The sequence below is a fragment of the Ovis aries genome, chromosome 18, assembly GCF_016772045.2.
Source record: "Ovis aries strain OAR_USU_Benz2616 breed Rambouillet chromosome 18, ARS-UI_Ramb_v3.0, whole genome shotgun sequence".
Taxonomy (NCBI): Eukaryota; Metazoa; Chordata; class Mammalia; order Artiodactyla; family Bovidae; genus Ovis; species Ovis aries.
The window spans coordinates 43,717,744-43,740,923 of NC_056071.1; the positions used below are offsets into that span (position 1 = coordinate 43,717,744).

Here is a 23,180-nt window from a genome sequence, read left to right on the forward strand (position 1 = left end):
GCATTTTGGACCTAGATGAAAATGAAAATATAAAGTACCCATAATTTGTAGGACACTGTTTAGAGAAAATTTCTAACAACATATGCATACATTATAAAGAAAAAAGGTCTCAGATTAATAACCTGTTTACACTTAAAGAAACTAGAAAAAAGAGCAAATTAAAACTAAGCAGGAAAAAGAAATAATTAAGACCAACGCAGAAATCTATTAAATAGAGAAAAATCAATGAAGTAACAAACTGGTTCTTTTAGAAGATCAGTAAAAGTGATAAGCATCCAGCCAGACTGATTAGGAAAAAAAGATAAATTATCAATATTAGGAATGAGGTATGACATCACAGATTCTATAGGTATCAAAGAACAATAGGAAGCATTATGAACAACTTTATACCTATAAATCTGACAACTTAATATAAAATAAGAAAATTAACTGAAAGACACAAACTTGTTTTAAGAAGAAACATAACCCAAACAGCCCTCTACCTACTAAAGTAGTTAAAAACCTTCCCTCCAAGAAAACTGTGTATCTAGAGGGCTTCGTTGGTGAAGTCTACCAAATGTTCACGAAAAAAAAAAAGATACAAATTTTCTATGAACAATTTTCAGAAAACTAAAGAGAAAGGAATGTTTCTCAATTAATACTATACGGCTAACATTATGTTTAAAAAAAAAAAAAAGCAAAAACATTACAAGAAAAGTAATATCCCCCATAAACATAACTACAAAATTACAAACATTCTAGCATATAAAATCCAACATTATATGAAAATGACAAGATGTCACAATTAACTTAGGCTTACAGAGGACTGCAGAGTTGACCCAACATTTGAAAATCCATACTGGAATTTATCATATTAACAGAATGAGAGACTTCCTTGGTGGTTCATGGGTTACTTAAGACTTTGCCTCCCAGTTCGGAGGGTGTGGGCTCAATCCCTAGTCCAGGAGTTAAGACCCCATATGCCTCAAGGCCAAAAAAAAATAGAACATAAACAACAGAAGCAATACTGTAACAAATTCAAGAGACTTTTTAAAAAGTTAACAACAAAGTATTTAAAAAACAAAATGAAAAAAAATTTAAAAACCTGTTAACCTCAACAGAAACAGAAAAAAGCATTTGACATATCTAGTATCCATTCTTGATAAAAACGCTCAGCAAACTGAAAGATTAAGACTTTCTCAACATGACAAAGAACATTTATTCAAAAGCCTACAATGAACATGATATTATATGGTTGGTTTAAAAACAGATCACCTTACCCTTCAGATCAATAAAAAGACAAGGATATCCACTCTCACCACTTCTACTCTACACTGTACTAGAAATTCCAGCAAGTGCAATAAAATAAGAAAAAGATACAAAGGCATAAAAAGAAGACTTAAAGACTCTATTAATGAGTTCATGTATGTAAAAGATTCAATGAAATCTATAAAATACTAACAGAACAAGTGAATTTAGCACAGTTTCAGCATATAAGCTCAATATATAAACATCAATGGTATTTTACTAACAATCAGAAGTAGTCATGAAGATACAATTTACAAGGATATAAAAAGTACAAAATATTTAGGGATAACTGACAAAAGATGCATTTAAGACCTGTAGATTAAAAAATACAAAACACTGCTAGGGATATTAAAGGAGGTCTATATAAAATGAAGAAACATACCTTCTTCATGAGTCAGAGAAATTATTACTGTCAATTTTTCCCAAACTGACCTACAGATTCATCACAATCTCATTCCCAGCAAAATTTTTATTTATTCATTATTTATTTTAGAAATTGACAAGCTAATCTTATGGAAAATTAAAAGACAAGGCATAGCTCCCTTCTCCCAGAGCAAAAAAATACAAAAAACACCTTTGAAAAGGAAGAAAAAAGTTGTAGGGTCTACACCATCTAATTTTAAGATTTACTATCAAGTTATAATAACAACAACAATAAAAAGCACTGTGGTATAGGCAGCAACACAGATAAACAGATCACCAGAACAAAACAGTCCCAAAATAGTTCTATACATATAGAGACAACCGAATTTTGGAAAAAGTACAAAGGCAATTCAGCAGAGAAAGGAAAGTCTTTTTCAACAAATGGTGCTAGAACAATTGGAGATTCATATGCAAAAAAAAAAAAAAAAATCCTTCCATATCGCAAACTATATTCACAGCTAACTCAAGATGGATCACAGACATAGATCCTAAAATGATAAAACTCTAGAAGAAAGCATAGGAGAAAATTTTTATGATCTTGGACTTAGGCAAAGGTTTCAGATACAAACCATATAAGAAAAAGTTGATACATGAACTTAATCAAAATTAAGAATTCCTATTCCTTCAAATAAAATGTTAAGCGAATTAAAAGATAATATTTAAAAAAAACACTCTGCAAATCATGTATTTGATAAAGTACTTATATACAGAATACACGGTTTCCTAGGTGGTGTTAGTGGTGGTAAAGAACCCGCCTGCCAATTCAGGAAACATAAAAAACGCAGGTTCAACTCCTGAGTGGGGAAGGTCTCCTGGAGGAGGGCACAGGAACCCATTCCAGTATTCTTGCCCGGAGAATCCCATGGACAAAGGAGCCTGGCGGGCTACAGTCCATAGGATTGCAGAGAGTCAGATGTGACTGAAGTGACTTAGCACACATAGAGAATATATTCAGAATCTTCAAAACTGAGTAAGAATGCAAACAGTTCAATTTAAAAACAGGTGAAATATTTGAACTTGATTTCATCAAAGAAGTCATATACAATGGCAAATAAGCACGTGAAAAGAAGTTCATTGTTATCAGATATCAGGGAAACAGCAACTTGACAAAGCCTGTGACTGTGTGGTTCACAATAAACTGTGGAAAATTCTGAAAGAGATGGTAATACCAGACCACCTGACCTGCCTCTTGAGAAACCTGGATGCAAGTCAGGAAGCAACAGTCAGAACTGGACATGGAACAACAGTCTGGTTCCAAATAGGAAAAGGAGTACGCCAAAGCTGTATACTGTCACCCTGCTTATTTAACTTATACGTAGAGTACATCATGAGAAACGCTGGGCTGGAGGAAGCACAAGCTGGAATCAAGATTGCTGGGAGAAATATCAATAACCTCAGATATGCAGACGACACCACCCTTATGGCAGAAAGTGAAGAGGAACTAAAAGCCTCTTGATGAAAGTGAAAGAGGAGAGTGAAAAAGTTGGCTTAAAGCTCAACAATTCAGAAAACTAAGATCATGGCATCCTGTCCCATCACTTCATGGGAAATAGATGGGGAAACAGTGGAAACAGTGTCAGACTTTATTTTGGGGGGCTCCAAAATCACTGCAGATGGTGACTGCAGCCATGAAATTAAAAGACGCTTACTCTTTGGAAGGAAGTTATGACCAACCTAGACAGCATATTCAAAAGCAGAGACATTACTTTGCCAACAAAGGTCCGTCTAGTCAAGGCTATGGTTTTTCCAATAGTCATGTATGGATGTGAGAGTTGGAAAGCTGAGTGCTGAAGAATTGATGCTTTTGAACTGTGGTGCTGGAGAAGACTCTTGAGAGTCCCTTGGACTGCAAGGAGATCCAACCAGTCCATCCTAAAGGAGATCAGTCCTGGGTGTTCATTGGAAGGACTGATGTTGAAGCCAAAACTCCAATACTTTGGCCACCTGATGCAAAGAGTTGACCCATTTGAAAAAGACCCTGATGCTGGGAAAGATTGAGGGCAGGAGGAGAAGGGGACGACAGAGGATGAGATGGTTGGATGGAATCACCAACACAATGAGTTTGGGTAAACTCAGGGAGTTGGTGATGGACAGGGAGGCCTGGCGTGCTGCGGTTCATGGGGTCGCAAAGAGTCGGACACAACTGAGCGACTGAACTGAACTGACAAGGGAAAGAAATACCATATCAGGTGGTGTTGGTGCATTTCTACAGGACCTATAACTCTCATATACTGCTTGTGAGACTGTAAATTGGTTTAAAACAAAACAAACAAAAAAAAAAACCAAGAAGCAGTACATTTGTTTTTAAAAAGAATACAACTGCCACAGGATTCATCCATTCCATTCCTAAGTACTGACTCCAAGAGAAAAGAAAGCATTATGTCTACACAATAGGTGTACCTCACAGCAATTTTACATGTAATAGTCGAAAAGTGAAAACCCACATGTTCATCAACATGTGACCGGGACAATCAAATGATAGCATATCCATATAATAAAAGCGGTAAGAGCAATGTATTATAGACACATCATCACACAACAAATATAGAGGAATTTCAAAGTGTGCTGAGTAAAAGAAACCAATCCAAAAGAGTAAGCACTGTTAATTCCATGTATATGTTATGCATGGGTCTCCCAGGTGGCACAGTGCCAACGCAGGACACGTCAGAGACATGGATTTGATCCCTGGGTTGGGACGATCCCCTAGAGTAGGAAATGGCAACCCACTCCGTATTCTTGCCTGGGAAGTCCCATGGACACAGAAGCCTGGCAGGCTACGGTCCAAGGGGTCACAAAGAGTCAGAAAGAACTGAGTGTGTGGCAAAAGGAAACTCTGGGAGATTACAGATGTCATTTGTTTTCTTGATTATCTGACTATATTCCCAATCATGATGTCATGATGGCTTCACAAAGTGTATGTATGTCAAGAAGTATTCAACTATGCCCAGTGTTCACAGCAGCATTATTTACAATTGCCACGATATGGAAGCAATCTAAGTGTCCATCAATGGATGAAGGAATAAAGAAGATGTGGTGTATATATAACAGAATACTACTTAGCCATAAAAAAGAATGAAATTTTGCCATTTGAAGCAACAGGGACGTACTTGGAGGGTATTACACTAAGTGAAATAAGTCAGAGAAGGACAAATATTATGCGACATCACTTGTATGTGGAATTGAAAAAATAAAACAGACCAGCAAATGTAACAAAAAAAGCAGCAGACTCACAGAGAACAAAGTAGTAGCTACCAGTGGGCAGAGGGAAGGGGAGAGGGGCAAGACAGGGGTAGAAGATTGAGAGGTACAAACTACTGTGCATAAAATAAGCTAAAAGGACGTATTGCATAGCATGGGGAATATGGCCAATTTTATCACTACAAATGGAATATAACCTTTAAAAACTGTGAATCACTATTGTACACCTGTAACTTATACAATATTGTGTATCGCCATACTTCAACTTTTTAAAAAGTATTCAATTATATGCTTTAAATTTGTGTGACATATCATTTATCAATCACACCTCAATAAAGTTACTAGAAAGAATGAGCCAAAATTGATTAGCTAGGTGAGCACTTACCTTTCTTTAAGCCAAGAAGACTGAACTGTTACCATACCATACAAGAAAATTAACATTTAGTCAATATCCATTATATGCTAAGTATCTAACAAGTGGCTAGCATAATGCTAAGTTCTGTGCTTAGTATCATAAGGCCATTCCTTGGGGGGGAAAAAAAGGGAGGGGATAGGGCAGAGCAATGAAACTTTAGCAACTAGACAAGGTTTTATTTCTAGTCTGTAATAATTCTAACTTCCAGTTCCTAAAAATCAAATATACAACATTATCAATAAACACAGTAGATTTAAATCTAAATCCTCCAAGTTCTATAAATTCAGCTGGAATTGTCCTTCAGTGGGAATACATGCCAGGACAAAGGTTTACATTAGATGCTTAAATTATGTTCTCATATACTGGTAAGCCTGAGAAGGCAATGGCACCCTACTCTAGTACTCTTGCCTGGAAAATCCCATGGACAGAGGAGCCTGGTGGGCTGCAGTTCATGGGGTCGCTAGGAGTCGGACACGACTGAGGACTTCACTTTCACTTTTCACTTTCATGCATTGGAGAAGGAAATGGCAACCCACTCCAGTGTTCTTGCCTGGAGAATGCCAGGGACGGGGGAGACTGGTGGGCTGCCGTCTATGGGGTCACACAGAGTGAGACACAACTGAAGCGACTTAGCAGCAGCAGCAGCAGTATACTGGTAAGCACTGAATTCTAAAAATACCCTTTGAACGGCAGTTTAATTTAAAGGTTAAAAATACAGTTTAGATGGGACCAAAAAAAATCAAAATCCTGTGTAACTGGGAATACCCTCTTCTGCAAACTAGTTTCCTTATAGTGGTTATGGATTAATAAAAACCTGTAGTTAACTTGCAAAAAGGATTTGAAGTGGCTCTCCCATCTGGGAGAGCCCTAAGACATCTTCCAGTCTTTGCAGTCCTACTCTCCCCTACTCATTTGCTTAGGAATTACACTAATCATATTTCAAAGTCACTGTGACCACTCAGAAATACAGAATATTTAATTCAATTAACTAATGTTAGAACCAAGTATAGTACTTAGAGGTCCATGTTTTTTGTTCTACATTTGACAAGGTTTTCAGCACTATTCCCATTTGGAGCTGGAATACTGTTGTGAGGGATTATCCTGAGCATTTCAAGATGTTCAGCTGACTTGCTGCCCACTAGATGCCAGAAGCACATCTCCATAGTTGTGACAATCAACAGGGTCTCCAGACATTCTCATTGTCCTCAAGGGAGCAAAACAAGTCCCTGTTGAGAGTTACTGTCCTAAAATGAGTGCAGTAATCTCTCTGTATGGACCTCCTTCACTCACAGGGCAGGGAGTCTGAAAACAGAGTCCTCCATTTGAAAGTTCTTAAGAATATTTTAAATGATTATAGATAGTATATGCTCCTTTAAAAAAAAATAATAAAATTACTAAAAAGCAAAGTTTTTTTTTTTTTTAAACAAACACACACTGTTTTGTTTTCAAACTGAGAAAGCTAGGCCCTACAAAATACCTGATACCTATGACCTCTTCATTCAGACCATGTCTCCAGGGTGGAAAAAAAAAAACTTCTAAGGCCAAAGAAGTATAAACAAACCATTCCTTAACTAACGAACTGTGGCAATTAATTTAGAACATGTCAATACTCTATTGGAGTTCAATTTTAGAGCTCTGCCATTACCCAACCTACATTTTGTCCTAAGTAGGTTATCAAATATCACTGTCCTCAATTTCAAACTGCCATTATCTGTGGTAAATCTCCTACACATTAACTTTCCCTGTCACAGTCTCCTAACCAAATTTTTTCAATGGCTTAACTCTCAAGTGAAATGAAAATAAAAAGATCACAATGTCAACTGTGTCTAGAAAATTTGTATTTTCTTGAAAAAAAATCTCTCTTTACATTGCTAAACTGGACTTAATCGCTTTCTATTACACAATAAATATAATTTACTTGGGATACAGATTTGCTGCCATATATGCAGAAAGAGTTAAAAACAAACTGGAGACATGAAATCTGGGTTCTGGCTCTGCCTCCTAGTACTTGGATGACCAGGTAACAGTCCCAAACTTCAGCTCTCTTAGTTGTAAAAAATGGAGAATAACTTTACTAACTCTAAAGTTATTGTGTGGATCAGTTACCACTTACGTGAAATAACCGTACACAGTAAAGAGTCATACAAAGGTTGAGTACTGGTAGTATCCTGTTGGTGTGAGTACACCACATAGTAGAGAAACATGCACCTCAAATAAGAGAGACTTAATTCACTGAATAAACGTCATTTTCCAAAAGGAACATTCTTTACGAAGAGAGCCTGAGATGATAAACCTCGGACTAGGATTCAGGCATCTGAGTGCTAAACTCAGTTCTGCCATTTACTCTCTGTATCAACAAAGGCAAACTTTCCTTTTCACTTCAAATTTCGAAAAAAATGATTCAAGTTCTGGACCAGTTGTTCCATAAGTATTGTTACAGCCTATTGGCCCACGAAATTACCAAGTGGGCCAAAATGAGTGGGTTAAACTCATTTAACCCTTTATCCACAATTCAAGAGTAGTTCGGTTGGACGCAAAAGAGAAGGTAACAGACGGTAAGAAAATTTTATTTAAAAATAGAATGTTGTATGATTCTCCAAAAGAAAAAGAAGCGATAAACTACCTTGTTTTCTACAATTAATCATAGCTCTCCCTCTAAATGATAGTAATTATGAGCAAGGTGCATTAACAAGGGCGGGGCTCTTTCCCACAAGCTTTTAGGGAACCACCCACTTCCCAAAGAGGTGTAACTGCTTCCTCCTTGCCCTCCTTAGCCAAGAAACTTGAAAGATTAGGGTTTATATTGTCTGAGTTTTTTTTCTTTTCACTTGGGTGGGGATGGCGGTAGTCATCTGACAAACATATCCTATAAACACCATTATCTGCAACAACAAGTCTCCAGAAAGTCTAAAAATAATCTAAGTTGTTGAGTAGTAAGTGTTTTTAAATCAGTTCGGGCTATTAACTCAAAACGAGGTAACCCTGTGTGTGATTAGCGTTTGCCAACTACCAAGTGTTCCCTTCCCCAAATTATCCGCCCTCCCGCGTCTCTGTAGAGGCGATGCCTCGCCCTCCACTAGCGCATCGCGCCAGGGCCGGAGGGAGAGTCCCCAGGGGCTCCCAGGAGAGGGAAGGCCGAGCAACCCAGGCCTCCAGACGCCGTCAACCCCTCGCCCCTCACCAATGACGATGCGCAGGTGCTTGAGGCGGGTCAGCGCGTCCTTCTTGGTGTCCAGCACCTTCTGGGTAGACTTCTTCACGTCCCCGTGCGGCTTCTTCGAGAACATCCTGCCGCCGCCACGGCCGACTCCGGCCCCCTCCCGGCCAGGTCAAAGCGGCGGAAAGTGGAGGGAGTGGGCGGGGAGGAGACTAGTGCGAGCGGCTCATTCACTCCCCAGCCTTGCGGGCCCCGGCGCGGTCGACTCCTCCCAGACCAAGGCCAGGGCCGCCACCTCCACCCGACACGCGCGGCGTCTGCAAGGCACCTTCGCCTTTAGCTCCAATATGGCGGCTCCCCTCTTCCAGTACTGCACGGAGGGACGGAGACCCAGGCGCGTCGCCCGCCGCCGCCGCCGCTCGCCGCCACAGGCCAGGGCCGGGCACCCAGGACCCGTAGCCGCGGAGGTGCGGCTGTCGGCGGCAGCGGCAACACTCCTCTCTCCCTGAGGCCCCCTTAAGGTTAAGTCTTCTTTAGCAGCCGCCAAGGAGACGGAGTGTGGTGATGGGGTTTCACGACTTTGCCGTCGGTGGCGAATGGTCCCCGTGGCAACCGCCTTCTGACGTCAAGTCTTGACGTCACGCCAGCGTGAGATCACCCGTGGCATTACCTTTAGTTTCCTGTGTAAGTAGCCAGAAGAGTAGCCTGGGAAAGTCAGGAAAGGAAAATCTTGTGTGCGCCTTTGGAAGCTCCCAGAGTAGTCTGTTTTTAAAGGTCCTCCGCCTGTCCCTTCTATTTACTATGTAACTTAAGAACATAGCTCCAGAACATCAGAGTAGATGTGCAGTGCATTTTAGACGCCATTTCTGAAGGCTTTGTTTTTAACACCCCTTCATTTCCTTAATTTGAATTCTGTATAAAGAATTTTTGTTTATATTGCAAACTGATGGTTAATAATTTACTGTAGTTTTGAGATTTGTGGTATTATAGTACATCCTCTTGGTTAAAATTGTCTTACACAAATGAGTTCTGCCAAAAGCTTGTTGTAGTAGAAAGAAAAATTACAGGGAAAAGAAATCTGGAGAGCTGTAAAGGTTAATTTTCTTCATCTGTAAAGAGTTCACAAATCCAGGAGAAAATTGCTAAAGCACAAGTAGAAAAGTTAGTAGAAAACATGAAACAAGTATTACGGAAGTGTGTACTCAACTAAAACATGTGAAAAATGTTCACAACTCGTGGGTAATTTTTAAAACTCAGATTAAAATAACATTTCAACAATTTAAACAGCTTTTATTGGAGTGTACTTGATACACAGTAAACTGCACATTTTCAAAATGTGCAATTTGGTAAGTTGGATATTTGCACATGACCATGAAAACTTAAGCAGTCAAAATAGTGAACATACTCATCAGCCCCCAGATGGTTCCCTTACCCTTTTCTAATCCCCCCCTCCCACTGCCCCCAGCCTGGTCTTTGGGCAAACACTGATTTGCTTTCTGTCACCTGGAATTTGCATTTTCTAGAGTTTCATGAAAGTGTGTGCTTATAGTATACTCTCATCTGATTTCTTACAGTCAATATAGCTTATTTTTAAGTAATGTAACATTTTACCGGTCAAATGTTTTTAGGAGTTTGTTTTAAGTTAGTCATCTTACAGCAGGTGAGGGCAGCAGCAGACAATCCTATTGCTTACTAGAAAGAAGCAGTAATGACTACAAAAGTTGACATGGTGTATCAAGACATTTAAAAATGTTTATATATACTGATTCATTAGTTTCACTTTTAGGACCCTATTCTAAACTATCAGAAATGGGAAAATATTTATATAAAAATATTAAAGCATGATTTATAACACTGAAAGATTGGAAATGATTGATGTCCATCAGGAGATAAAACATCCAGTAGGTAGAATGTCACGGAACCATGAAAATTATTAATATGAAGACTTTTTAATGACATAGAAAATACTCAAGATACTGTTAAACGAAAAAGCAACACAGTGCTGAAAATATTATCAAAACTATGAAAGAAACTATGCATGTAAAATGTAGTTAGAAAAAATTCAAAAAACCTCCACAATTGTGATTATAGCTGCAAAGTAAAATCACAGGTGAATTTAATTATTTCCTTTACGTTTTTGCTTAGTTTTTAACTAAAAGTCATATATTGCTTTCACAACTTAAAAAACAAGTCTATTTAAAGAAAATTAAGAAAATCTAATGTACCAATTTTAAACTCACAAAACAAATTAAGATGTATGTATAGGAATAGAAACCCCTTGAAAATAAAGCCTTTTTTGAAAAATTTATGATATGTCCTGTGGTACAGAACAAATATTTGTTGATATTTAAATTATGTTTACATTAAAATGGTTTCTTTTGCTAGTACAAGAGTCACCCAACCCCATGATTCTGGCTAACATTTATTTGGTGATTTTGGACACCTATGTCCCTATTAGTAACCCAAGTGTCTTTTCTGAGCTTCCACAAGCTACTCAGATTCAGTATATACAAAACAACACACTTCATCTTTGTCCTCTCCACTCCCAAACCTGATCTTCCTCCTTCGTTAAATATCTCCACTGGTACTACCACTATTAGCTCAGATTTTCAATCCAGTTTTTCATCTTAAGGCTTCTTCTCTGTCATCCAGTCAGTTACCAACACCTGATGATTCTACTTCTTAAGTATTTCTTGATTTAGTCCTCTTCTCTCCATTATCACCACCTTTGTTCAGGCTCAGGGCTTCACCATTTCTAGCCATGTTTGCTAGAAATGGCAGTGGTTTCCTCCCTGTCCCCACATCTTAGTAAGATTTGAGTATCCATTCCTTTTTAAGTAAATTTTAAGAGTTAAAAAGAGATGCCCAGTGGTCTTGCAGTCAGTACTTGAATATCTGTGTTAATGAGGAAAAAATGTGGCATTAATAAATTCAAGACATCATTTCTTTTTCTTTTTTTGGTATACATATTTGCTTAAGGATATATTTTATAGTTAGGAAATGCACAGCACTTTGGATCAAAGAATAAAACCCGTATTGAGGAAAGGCTATAACACGTCCAGATTTTATATGTTGCTCCCACTTCATAGTGATTATAACCAATCTCTAAGTTTGTTAAGATGATGCAGGAAAAGCTGACCTAGACTCTTGCTCTTTCTAAACTTGAAGTGGAATTAAAAAAAAAAAGTAATTAGCCACATTGATTGTGGTGGATATATGCTGGCTTGCCTACCGTCTGGTAATCATACCCAGATTTTTCTCTGAAAAGCCCCCCCTCTCTTGGTCTCATTTGATATGCTTCTGCACTGCCCCGTTTAGACTTTGGTATTCTAGCACTCAGCAAAGAAAGAGTGTTAGGGATGGGCACGTGACCAATTCAGTCTAATAAAACTCTCTCCTACAACTACTGCAAAAGAGAAGTTCTTTTTTCCAAGATGAAGGCCTGGAACTGCTAGGAATCAACAGGTGAAAAGAATCTGCTGAGGATAAGGCCAATACTCTTGAGCACAGAGGGGATATTTAAGTAGAGAGTAAGTCTTGAATTGCTTGAGCATTTGGATCCAACTTGCCTGAAGTACCATGGTCTTTTCTATTTCCCAGGTCAACAAAGTCCTTATTTCGCTTTAGCCAATTTCACTTGGGTTTCAATCACTTGATAGGAAAAGTTCCTGACTTAGACATTTTAAAGATACTCTGCTAGGCTGAATAGGGAGTAGAAATTTTAAAAGAAAAAAAAATGTCTGAAAACAAGACTACAACCCTCCTCTGAAGTCCTCCAGCAGCTTTTTCTTTACCATGACACTCACCTTACTCTATGTTGTAGTCTTCTATGCTTCATCTCCATTATATTAAGCTGTAATCTGTCTTTAAGGCAGGTTTTTAAAATTTTTCCTATGTTGCATAATTCCAGGCTCCAAGAGTTGCTTTCTCTCCCTCTTTTACTCTGTCTTCTCTGTCTCTCTCTCTGCTCTCTTCAGCTCTACCAGGCATGAGGTAGGCACCCAATACATATTCATGGAAAGAATAAGTAAACACTAGGCACTCAGTAAATGCTTACTTATTATGCAAAGATAATAGTTGCAGTTTCTGCTGAGGATGGTGGAAAGAGGACTAAGAAAGGAGAAACAATGCTCAGTAGGGGCAGACAAGTCAATCTTTTATTATTTTTCAGGTTTCGATTCACAGGGAAATGTATTCTATGCTTTCCTTAGGGTTTGAGGTGGAATTTTTTCCTCCATCTTTTATGTTGATCTATTTCAACTATGAAGGTTAAATAGCTATTAAAGCTTTAAAAGATGAGAAAGTTGTACATGGTTGAGACAAGAATAAAGATGCAAGGAATAGGGGAAAAGAAAAGTAGTCTTTATTAAATGATTCCATGATTTATCCATGAAAATGAATGTAAGTTGTGGTCCCCAGAGACTCAAGCAGAAAGATAAACTTGGAGGCTACATTTTGGGCAATTCATTCTGTCCCAAATGTATTACTAAGAATATTTCACATACTATTTCTGTGTTTGTTTCATATATATTTTTTCTATTTGCTATATCATATCCCAGTTTTGTTTTTTTTTTGTCTTGCTGCAAACAGAAAGGCTTCTAAGCAGAGCTATGTGCTTTCTGTGAAATTAATTGTGATTTCCTTTCCTATTATTGTGGTTTTAAAAATCCTCTTTCCCTATTTGTACCTCATATAAACATGGCTATGCAAAGAAAAACATTTTCCTCTGCAAAGAAAAATTCAGGATGTCCTATTACATTGATGGAGTCACCAAAAGAATCTGCAATAGCTGAAAAAAATCCGTAAAATTCTGAACGGTATAAATTGAAATTGTGCTTGGAAAATTTCTTCTATAAAATAAGAGTCTGCTTGTTTGCAAAACAGTTTTCTTGACCCATATAAATAGCCCTGTCTAAAATACAATGAAATATTTTATTTTTTATTTTTTGGTTACTTTTTTTTTTAATAATTTTAAAATCTTTAATTCTTACATGCATTCCCAAACATGAACCCCCCTCCCACCTCCCCTCCCCATAACATCTCTCTGTTAAATTCAGCTAAGAGAGCTGTAAGACCCACCTCAACATGTTAAAAAAAAAACAAACAAACCCACCCCATGTGTTGCTTAATAGTAGTTTATTTCAATGACAATATATCCTTTTTTTTAAGTTTACAAAAATTATTCATTTCCCACATGCATAGCTTGTATCATGAAAGTTACAAAGCTTGTTTTGAGGAAACATTATGATTCAGTGGAAAGATATATGAATTATTCAAGGGATTTGGGTTCTAGTTCATCTCAGCATCAGTCTTCTCATTAGGAAAGTCAAGATAAGGTGTGCTCTCAGTGATTTGTGAAATTCAGGAAATAATAGTGTTTTCAGTCACAATCTTTAGAGTTAGGTAGATCTGAGCTGGACCTTTCCTTTCAGGATTTACTTTATCAGGGATCTCTGGCATATAGTTTAATCTCTCTGAGCCTCATTTTCTTCATACGTAAACCATATCAGTAATTGTGATAATTAGGTAAGAAGTGGTATTGAAAGTTACTTCTATAATAGCTGACATATAATGTTACTTCCCTTTCCTTTCCTTGATAGACTTTTAGTGGAGCAACTTGTATAACTGTTTAAAATTTTGCTCCCTCGATATCCTATATCCCATCTTCTTGCAAAATGCCCGGTACAAAATGCTCTCAATAAATATCTGTTGAATGGAAGAGTGGGTGTCAGTCCCCTTCCCTTTCTCTTGCAGGACACTCAGTAAATGATTTATGAATGAATGAAATAATTTTAGAAAACAAAAAATGTAACAATAATAATTATATGGCTGGCACACCTGAGGAAAAAGGACACACCTTTAACACCGTAGCAAAACAAGCTGGCACAAATGTAATTTAGAGAGCATGCCCAGTCCACTGCCTGATTTTCTCTTTAAAGGCTCTCCCCACTGGAGACACATTTATTTTGAAAAGACAAACCTAGAAAATTATCTTTATAATACTGCTTGTGAAAACTAGACTTGAAACTTAAGTTTAAAATCATGAGCATCCCAAGAAAAATATGTCATCATTGAACTCCCACATGTGAACATTACGTTACTATTTTTATAAAGTCAGGTTTATTCAAATTGAAGAGACCTTTTAAAACTGTTTTTAATGGGCCTTATTTCTGTAAATCAGTTTTAGGTTCACAGTGCTCCTTGCCCCCACATGTGCACAGCCTCCCCCATTTAGCAATATCCCCCATGAAAATGGTTCACGTGTTACAACTAGTGAGCCTACACTGACATATCCTTGTCACCTAAAGACCATAGCTTACATTAGGGTTCACTTTTCGTGATACACATTTTATGGACTTGGACAAATGTATAATGACATTTTTCTACTATTATAATATCAAATGGAGTATTTTCACTGCCATAAAAATCCTTTGTGCTTCTATTCATCCCTCTCTCTAACCCCTGGCGACCAGTGATCTTTTTATTGAACAGACTCATTTTTAAAAACAATTTTAAAATGTACAGGAAAATTGGGCCAATAGTATAAAGACTTCTCATGTGCTCAACTGCTAGTATGGTATATTTATTACAATTAATAAACCAATAAGAGATTTCCTGGGGTCCAGTGGTTAAGAATGCACTTTCTAGTGCAGGGGATGGTTCAATCTCTGATCAGGGAACTAAGATTCCACATGCCTGGTGGCAACTAAGCCCTTGGGCTGCAGCCAAAAAAGAAAAATGATATGTTATCATTATTAACGACATTCCACAGTTTTATTTTTTATCTGATGTCTTTTTTCCATTCTATGATCTTATCCAGGATACCTTATTACATTTAGTTATTATTTCTCCTTAGGCGCCCCTTGGCTGTGATAGTTTCTCATATTTTCCTTGGTTTTTATGACGTTAAGAGTTTTGAGGCATACTGGTCAGATTTATTGAAGGGTGCCCCCCTACTGAAATTTGTCAGTTGGTTCTCTCATGATTAGACTAAAGTTGTGGGTTTGAGGGAGGAAGATCACAGAGGTAAACCATTTTCATCACATCATATCAATGGTAAATACTATCAACCTGACCTCCACTGTTGAAGTTGGACCTAGATCACCTGACTGAAGTACTGGCAGGTTTCTCTAATGTAAATTTCTGTTTTGTTTTGATTTGTTCTTGGCTTTTCCCTACCATCCTCTTCGGAGGAAAATCATTACGTGAGTCATTATTAGCTGATTGCATTTTATTATAAAAGCTGTACATTTTCTTCTGTTACTTTAGACATGGTGTCTCTTTTAGTTTCATTACTTGTGAATGAGAGGGTTGCAACTGTGTCGCATTAATAAAAGGAGGAACAGAATGCTTACCAGCTGAGTCCTAATGAGACATGAATGGCAAGGAACTGAAGTTAACAGAAAATTAAAGACCAAAGAAGTAATCAGCAGGGAGACTAATAGTTTTCAAAGCTCTGTGTCTCTGGATCAAAATTATTGAGGGCCTCCAAAGGGCTTCTCAGGTGGCTCAGGTGGTAAAGAATCTGCCTGCAACCTGGAAGGCCTGGATTCGATCCCTGGGTCATGACGATCCCCTGGAGAAGGGAATGGCAACCCACTCCAGTGTTCTTACCTGGAGAATTCCATGGACAGAGGAGCCTGGTGGGCTATGGTCCATGGGGTCATAAAGAGTCAGACATGACTGAACAACTAACACACACACACAAAGAACTTTTGCTAATCTATAACATTATTAAAATTAAAGCTGAGGAAACTACAAAATTCAGATAAAAGAAATTATATATATAGAAATTATATACATATGTATATATGTGTGTATATATATGTGTTTGAGGTGAGGTGAGGTGAAGTCGCTCAGTCGTGCCCGACTCTTTGCGACCCCGTGGACTGTAACCTACTAGGCTTCTCTGTCCATGGGATTCTCCAGGCAAGAATACTGGAGTGGATTGCCATTTCCTTCTCCAGGGGATCTTCCCGACCCAGGGATTGAACCCGGGTCTCCCACATTGGAGGCAGACGCTTTAACCTCTGAGCCACCAGGGAAGCCCTATATATGTGTTTGTATATGTATATACAAACACATATATAGTGTGTGTATGTATATGTATACACACATATGTGTATATATGTATGTGTATTTACACATATGTATATGTATATATACACATATGCGTGTGTATGTGTGTATAAGTGGAGAAATGGACTTCCCTGGTGGTGCAGTGGATAGGAATGCACCTGCCAATGCAGGGGACACAGGTTTGATCTCTGGTTCAGAAAGGTCCCACAAGCTGCAGAGCAACTAAGCCCATATGCCACAACTACTAAGCCCGCTATAACTCTAGAACCACAACTATGGTAGCCTACATGCCCTAGAGCCTGGACTCTGCAATAGGAGAAGCCACCACAATGAGCGAGCTTCCCTGGTGCTTCTAGGGTAAAGAATCTGCCTGCAATGCAGGAGTCACAGGAGACGTAGGTTTGTTCCTAGGCAGGGAAGATCCTTTGGAGGAGACATGGCAACCTACCCCAGTATTCTTGCCTGAAAAATCCCACGGACAGAGGAGCCTGGTAGGGTACAGTCCAAAGGATCGCAAAGAGTCAGACACAACTGAAGCGACTTAGCACACAGCACACACACACACACCACAGTGAGAAGCCTGAACACCATAATGAAGAGTTGTGACCGCTCACTGCAACTAGAGAAAAGCCCCCGTGCTGCAATGAAGACCCAGTGCAACCAAAAATAACTGGAGAAATATTTCATGTTCGTGGAACGGAGCATTCAGTTTTTTAAAGATGTCAGTTCTTCCCAACTTTGTCTGAACACAATACCAATCAAAACCTCAGGAGGCTATTTTGTGGATAACAACACACTGATTCTAAAGTTTATGTGGAAAGGCAGAAGATCCAGAATCAGCCAACCAACACTGAAGACGAACAAAGTCGCTACGTCCTTATTTGAAAACTCACTTAACTGTAATAATTAAGACAAGTGTGGTATTGATGAAAGAGTAGACACAACCAGAAATAGAGTCACGCAAATATAGTCAGCTGATACTTGACAAAGGAGCAAAGGCAATTCAATGGAGAAAAGATCGTCTTTTCAATAAATGTGCTGAAACATGTGACATCCGCATGCACACACGCAAAAAGGCCTAGATATAGACCTTTCAATTTTCACAAAAGTTAACTCAAAATGGAGCATTCCTGAAGGTAATGTACAAAACTATAAAACTACTAAAAGAAAATGGGAGAACACCTAGGTGAGCTTTCATTTGGCAGTGAGTTTTTAGATATAGCACCAACAGCATAATCCATGACAGAAAAAAAAAAATGATGTCAGATTTTATTCAAGTTTCTGCTGTAGGAAAGATATGGTTAAAAGAATCACAGGATTACTCAGCAACTGGCAGAAAATCTTTGCAAAATACATATGTGATAAAGGACTTGTTTAAAATATAAAAAGAACTCTCAAGAAAACAAGTGACCCAATTTAAAAAATGGTGAAAAGACTGAATAGACACCTTGCCAAAGAAGATATACAAATGGCAAATAAGCAAATGAAAAGATGCTCAATATTGTTGACCATTACAGTAAGATACTACTGCTCATATATTCAGTTCAGTTCAGTCGCTCATATATTAGAATGACTAAAATTCAAAACAATGATGCACTAAATGCTGGTGGGAAAGTATTCACTGCTCAGTTCAGTTCAGTTCAGTTGCTCAGTCGTGTCCGACTCTGCGACCCCATGAATCGCAGCACGCCAGGCCTCCCTGTCCATCACCAACTCCCGGAGTTCACTCAGACTCACGTCCATCGAGTCCGTGATGCCATCCAGCCATCTCATCCTCTGTCGTCCCCTTCTCCTCCTGCCCCCAACCCCTCCCAGCATCAAAGTCTTTTCCAAGGAGTCAACTCTTCACATGAGGTGGCCAAAGTACTGGAGTTTCAGCTTTAGCATCATTCCCTCCAAAGAAATCCCAGGGCTGATCTCCTTCAGAATGGACTGGTTGGATCTCCTTGCAGTCCAAGGGACTCTCAAGAGTCTTCTCCAACACCACAGTTCAAAAGCATCAATTCTTCGGCACTCAGCCTTCTTCACAGTCCAACTCTCACATCCATACATGACCACAGGAAAAACCATAGCCTTGACTAGACGGACCTTAGTCGGCAAAGTAATGTCTCTGCTTTTGAATATGCTATCTAGGTTGGTCATAACTTTTCTTCCAAGGAGTAAGCGTCTTTTAATTTCATGGCTGCAGTCACCATCTGCAGTGGGACTGTAAAATGGTACAGCCTGCCTTGGAAGGTGGTTTCTTACAAAGTTAAGCATATTCTTACAATATGATCCAGCAGTTACACTCCAAGGTATTTGAAATTGAAAATATGACTGATTTGAAAGTATGGCTTCACCAAAATCTGCACACAAATATTCATAACTCCAAAATTTGGAAGATAGGTGAGTGAATAAAAAACTATGTTACATCCATAAAATGGGATACTATTCATCAGTGATAAAGAAAACAAGCCAAGAAAACACAGGGGTGAATCTTAAATGCGTATTACTAAGTAACAGAAATAAGTCTGAAAAGGCCACATACTTTATGATTTTAATTATATAACATTCTGGAAAAGACAATATGATAGCAACAGTAAAAATTAATGGTTGTTAGGAGCTTGGAGAGGAGGGAGAGAGGATTGAACAGGTAAAGGACAGGCAGTTTTTTAGGGGGTAAAATTATTCATTTTAATTGTGGATACTTGACTCTATGCATTTAACAATATTCACAGAAACTTATAGACCATCTAATGAACCTTAATACGTACAAATTAAAAGAAATCATTTAGAAGACTATAGGATCCCAAGTTGGAACACAGAATGTGACAAAATAATTAATCACTATTACATGTATGAGCCAGCTTCACTGAAGAAGGTAGGGAAAACATACTCATTTGAAAATGAAAGAAATCCGTAAGACTAAAGACTAAAGAAAATGTATGTAAACACTGTACTCTAGTTGATTAAGTCTTTTTCCCATGAGGGTATGGCTTAATTCTGATACTGGTATACTTGTATACTGAAATTAAATAACTACATAAGTAGATAGCAGATGGCAGGACCCAAGTTTCTTCCTGTTGGAGTGGGAGATTTTCAGATAAGCACAGGGAGGTGGGTAGAATAATCCATTTGGTAGTGGATTTGAGTTGAAGAGATCACCAGGGACTTATTTATCTTAATATAGATACAGGCAGTTACATGGAGAAATATTTACAGATAGGTATATGTGGATGGATTAGTAAACACATGTGTATTTCCTTGCTCTGTCAGCTGAGAGGACTTAGAAGCAATGACACCCTAGTAGCAGCAAGCACACCTATAGCCAGAGTTGGCTTTAATACCATTTTACAATTAAAAAACAACACAACAAAGCTCTTTGGAATAATGTCTGGTTCTAGGATTGAAGCTGATTCTAGGTTTCATATACAAGATGAGCCTGGAGCATTTTGTAGTGCCAGAAATAAGGAAATCCATCACACACACACACACAAAAATGACAGAAATATATCAACTGAAAGAGCACTCAATAGCAAAAGTTAAGATAATGTGAACAACAAAATAAATAAGGTAATCTTAAATTATAACCACAAATATAAACATCTATGAGTCCATATTGATATAAATAATAATTGAATAAAAGGTAAATGGGGGAGAAGAGATAAATCTCCCATTCAAGAAGATTTTCAAAGAATTTATATAGCTACTCAAGGAGATGGAGAGTAACTCCCTAGTTCTTAAGTGTGGTCTGCACATTCAGAGTTTCTTCCAAAGAGTACAGTACAGAAGGGGTGGAGGGAGTAACCTTATAGTGGAGAAATGACACAGACTCAGCCAGGTGATCAAGGTTAAAATAAGCAGTGAGGTATCACATTGACTGTATGTACCCTTGGTATAATATAATGAAAATGGCACTTCTGTGGTTCCTATTTAAAACCTATAACTTCAGTCTAATCATGAGAAAAACTTTAGACAAATCCCAGTTGAACAGTGCTCCTCAAAACTGTTAAGGTCAAAACCAAGGAAAGTCTGAGAAACTATCATAGTCAAGAGGAGCCCAAGGAGAAATGAAAACTAAAGGTAATAAGGAATTCTGAAAAGATTTGGGGATACAAAAAGGACATTAGGTAAAAACCAAGGAAACCTGATAAACTATGTAGTTTAGTTAATGATGTATCATTGTTGATTCATTAATTGTAACAAATGTACCAAATCATTTGTAAGAAAAGAAAACTGGATGCAGGGCAAATGGGAACTCTCCCTGTATTCAATTTTTTGTATAAATTTGAAATTGTTCAAAAATAATGTCTCTTAAATCATTAAACCTGAGAAATCATTAAGCTATTTTAATATGCATAAAATAACAATGATATGCCATTGCAAGATAACATTCATAATTTTTTGAAAAATGAATTTTGAACTGACATATTTATGAAAAAATAAAATATCTTTTTTTAAAAGACAACAAATATTTTGTGAGAATAAATATATAATTGGGAAGGGGGAATATTTTAATAATTTTTTTCAGATAATTGTGGCCACTCTACTAAAACTAAACTCAATGAGGGGTAGTTTCTTAAATATTAGTTGTAACATGGATTATGAAAGCATATCAATAAACTTTTTGTATTCTTTACATTAAAATCTTGCACTTTAAATGGAACTTTTGCTCATGCATAATTTTGTAGCATTATACACTTGCCATTTGGAAAATAATTGTTCACTGAGATATACAGATATTCCAAATGTTAATACATTTCATTAAACAATATAAATATTAAAAAAAATCAAATACATCAGAAAATCCTTTAAGTATTAGAAAGTTGTCATGCTCACCATGGTGAATAAAATTTTTCTGAATTCCTAATTATCATTTGGAAGCTTGAATTTAACCTTTAGTAACAAATATTGTCAGTTGTTTTACTAAAAGTGACAGGCTCACTTTGTTTATTTGATATTTTGTGAAAATATTTGCCAAATATCCAAGCCTGAAAAACTATAGTTTGTCAGTTCTTTCAAATAAAAATTCATTCCTTGAATCAAGTTGCTAGGTTAGCTTACAACTCAACTGTGCAAATATTTTTCCTGAAGACCACCATTGTACTTTAGTATGTAGGATTTGCCACAGAAAATATTAAAAATGATGTACTCAGTGCTTTGGTTGATTAGGTGCTAAGTTGTGTCCAACTCTTTTGCATCCTTATGGACTGTAGCCCACCAGGCTCCCGGGTCCATATTTCCCAGGGAAGAATACTGGAGTGAGTTGCCACTTCCTTCTCCAGGAGATCTTCCTGACTCAGATCTTGACCCATGCCTCCTACATTGACAGGAGGATTCTATATTACTGAGCCACCAGGGAAGCCCACTCAGTTCTTGGGATTGCATAAAGAATAATCTCTCCTGATTCATTTAGGATATTCATAAGTAGAATTGGTGATGAAGAATACAATGAATGTTGGTATCATTTGGTACCACTGCCTTCATGCTAACGTGCCAACCATTTTACTTATCATTGCTTTTGTACCTTCACTTCCAATGTCAATAAATTTTGTAATTTCTTTCTGTTGGACTTGATTTAATTTTTTGGGAAAACAGGTAGCATTTACATACAAGTCAAGAAGGAGTAGAATTAGGAATGTAATACACAACATGATAAATATAATTAACTGATGTATGTTATGTTTGAAAGTTAATAAGTGTAAATCCTGAGTTCTCGTTACAAGAAATTTCTCTATCTTTTTAATTTTTGTAACTATATGAGATGATGGGTTTACCCTAAACTTGTGATAATCACTTCTTAATGTATGTAAATCAAATCTTTATGTTGCATACCTTAAACTTTTGCAGTGCTGTCAAGGATATCCCTTGGACTGCAAGGAGATCAAACCAGTCAATCCTAAAGGAAATCAGTCCTGAATATTCATTCGGACTGGTGCTGAAGCTGAAACTCCAATACTTTAGCTACCTGATGCGAAGAACTGACTCCTTGGAAAAGACCCTGATGCTGGGAAAGATTGAAGGCAGGAGGAGAAGCAGACAACAGAGGATGAGATGGTTGGATGGCATCACTAACTCGATGGACATGAGTTTGGGCAAGCTCTGGGAGTTGGTGATGGACAAGGAAGCCTGGTGTGCTGCAGTCCATGGGGTTGCAAAAAGTCGGACACGACTGAGCAACTGAACTGAACTGAACAAAGATATCTCAGTAAAACTGGAAGGGAAAAAAAAAAAGAAGCATTGGAAGAAACTTTATGATTGGTTAAGGTCAGAAAGTGCTGAAAATAGTATTACAATGAATATAGAAGTTCTTAAGCGAAATATATTTTTAATGAGATGCGTTGATGCAAAGGCTGCTAACATTATTTAATAGCGTCAGGAAATTAATTCAAAGAGAGGATAGATAAGTAAACTATATTGTATATCCTTTCTCTCATGCCCCATATTTAATCCATTAGTAAGTTTTGTTGATTTTTATCTCCCATTATCTCAAATTTATCCATTTCTTTTTGCCATACAGCCTCTACTCCTGTCCAGGTCACCATTATCTTACCTCAATATCTGATTGATTTCTTCCTTTATTACTCAATTTATTTTCCACTAAGCAACAAGTGATCTTTTTTTTTAAAAGAAAGATCTGAT

At 37.6% G+C, this 23,180-nt stretch overlaps 2 protein-coding genes across 12 annotated transcripts in view; both read right to left on the reverse strand.

The window, feature by feature from the left end:
• The window catches only part of RALGAPA1 (Ral GTPase activating protein catalytic subunit alpha 1), a 201,085-nt gene extending 192,039 nt beyond the window's left edge, over positions 1–9,046 (reverse strand). For all 11 annotated transcript variants that reach the window (XM_004017895.6, XM_060401811.1, XM_060401806.1 and 8 more), the window contains exon 1: positions 8,505–9,046. In XM_004017895.6, coding sequence (XP_004017944.2) covers positions 8,505–8,610 — 106 coding nt within the window. In that variant the 5' untranslated portion in view covers positions 8,611–9,046. The remainder of the gene's footprint in view (positions 1–8,504) is intronic.
• LOC114109112 (large ribosomal subunit protein uL18-like) overlaps positions 1–23,180 on the reverse strand; it is a 638,969-nt gene that overhangs the window by 302,429 nt on the left and 313,360 nt on the right. The window lies entirely within an intron of this gene.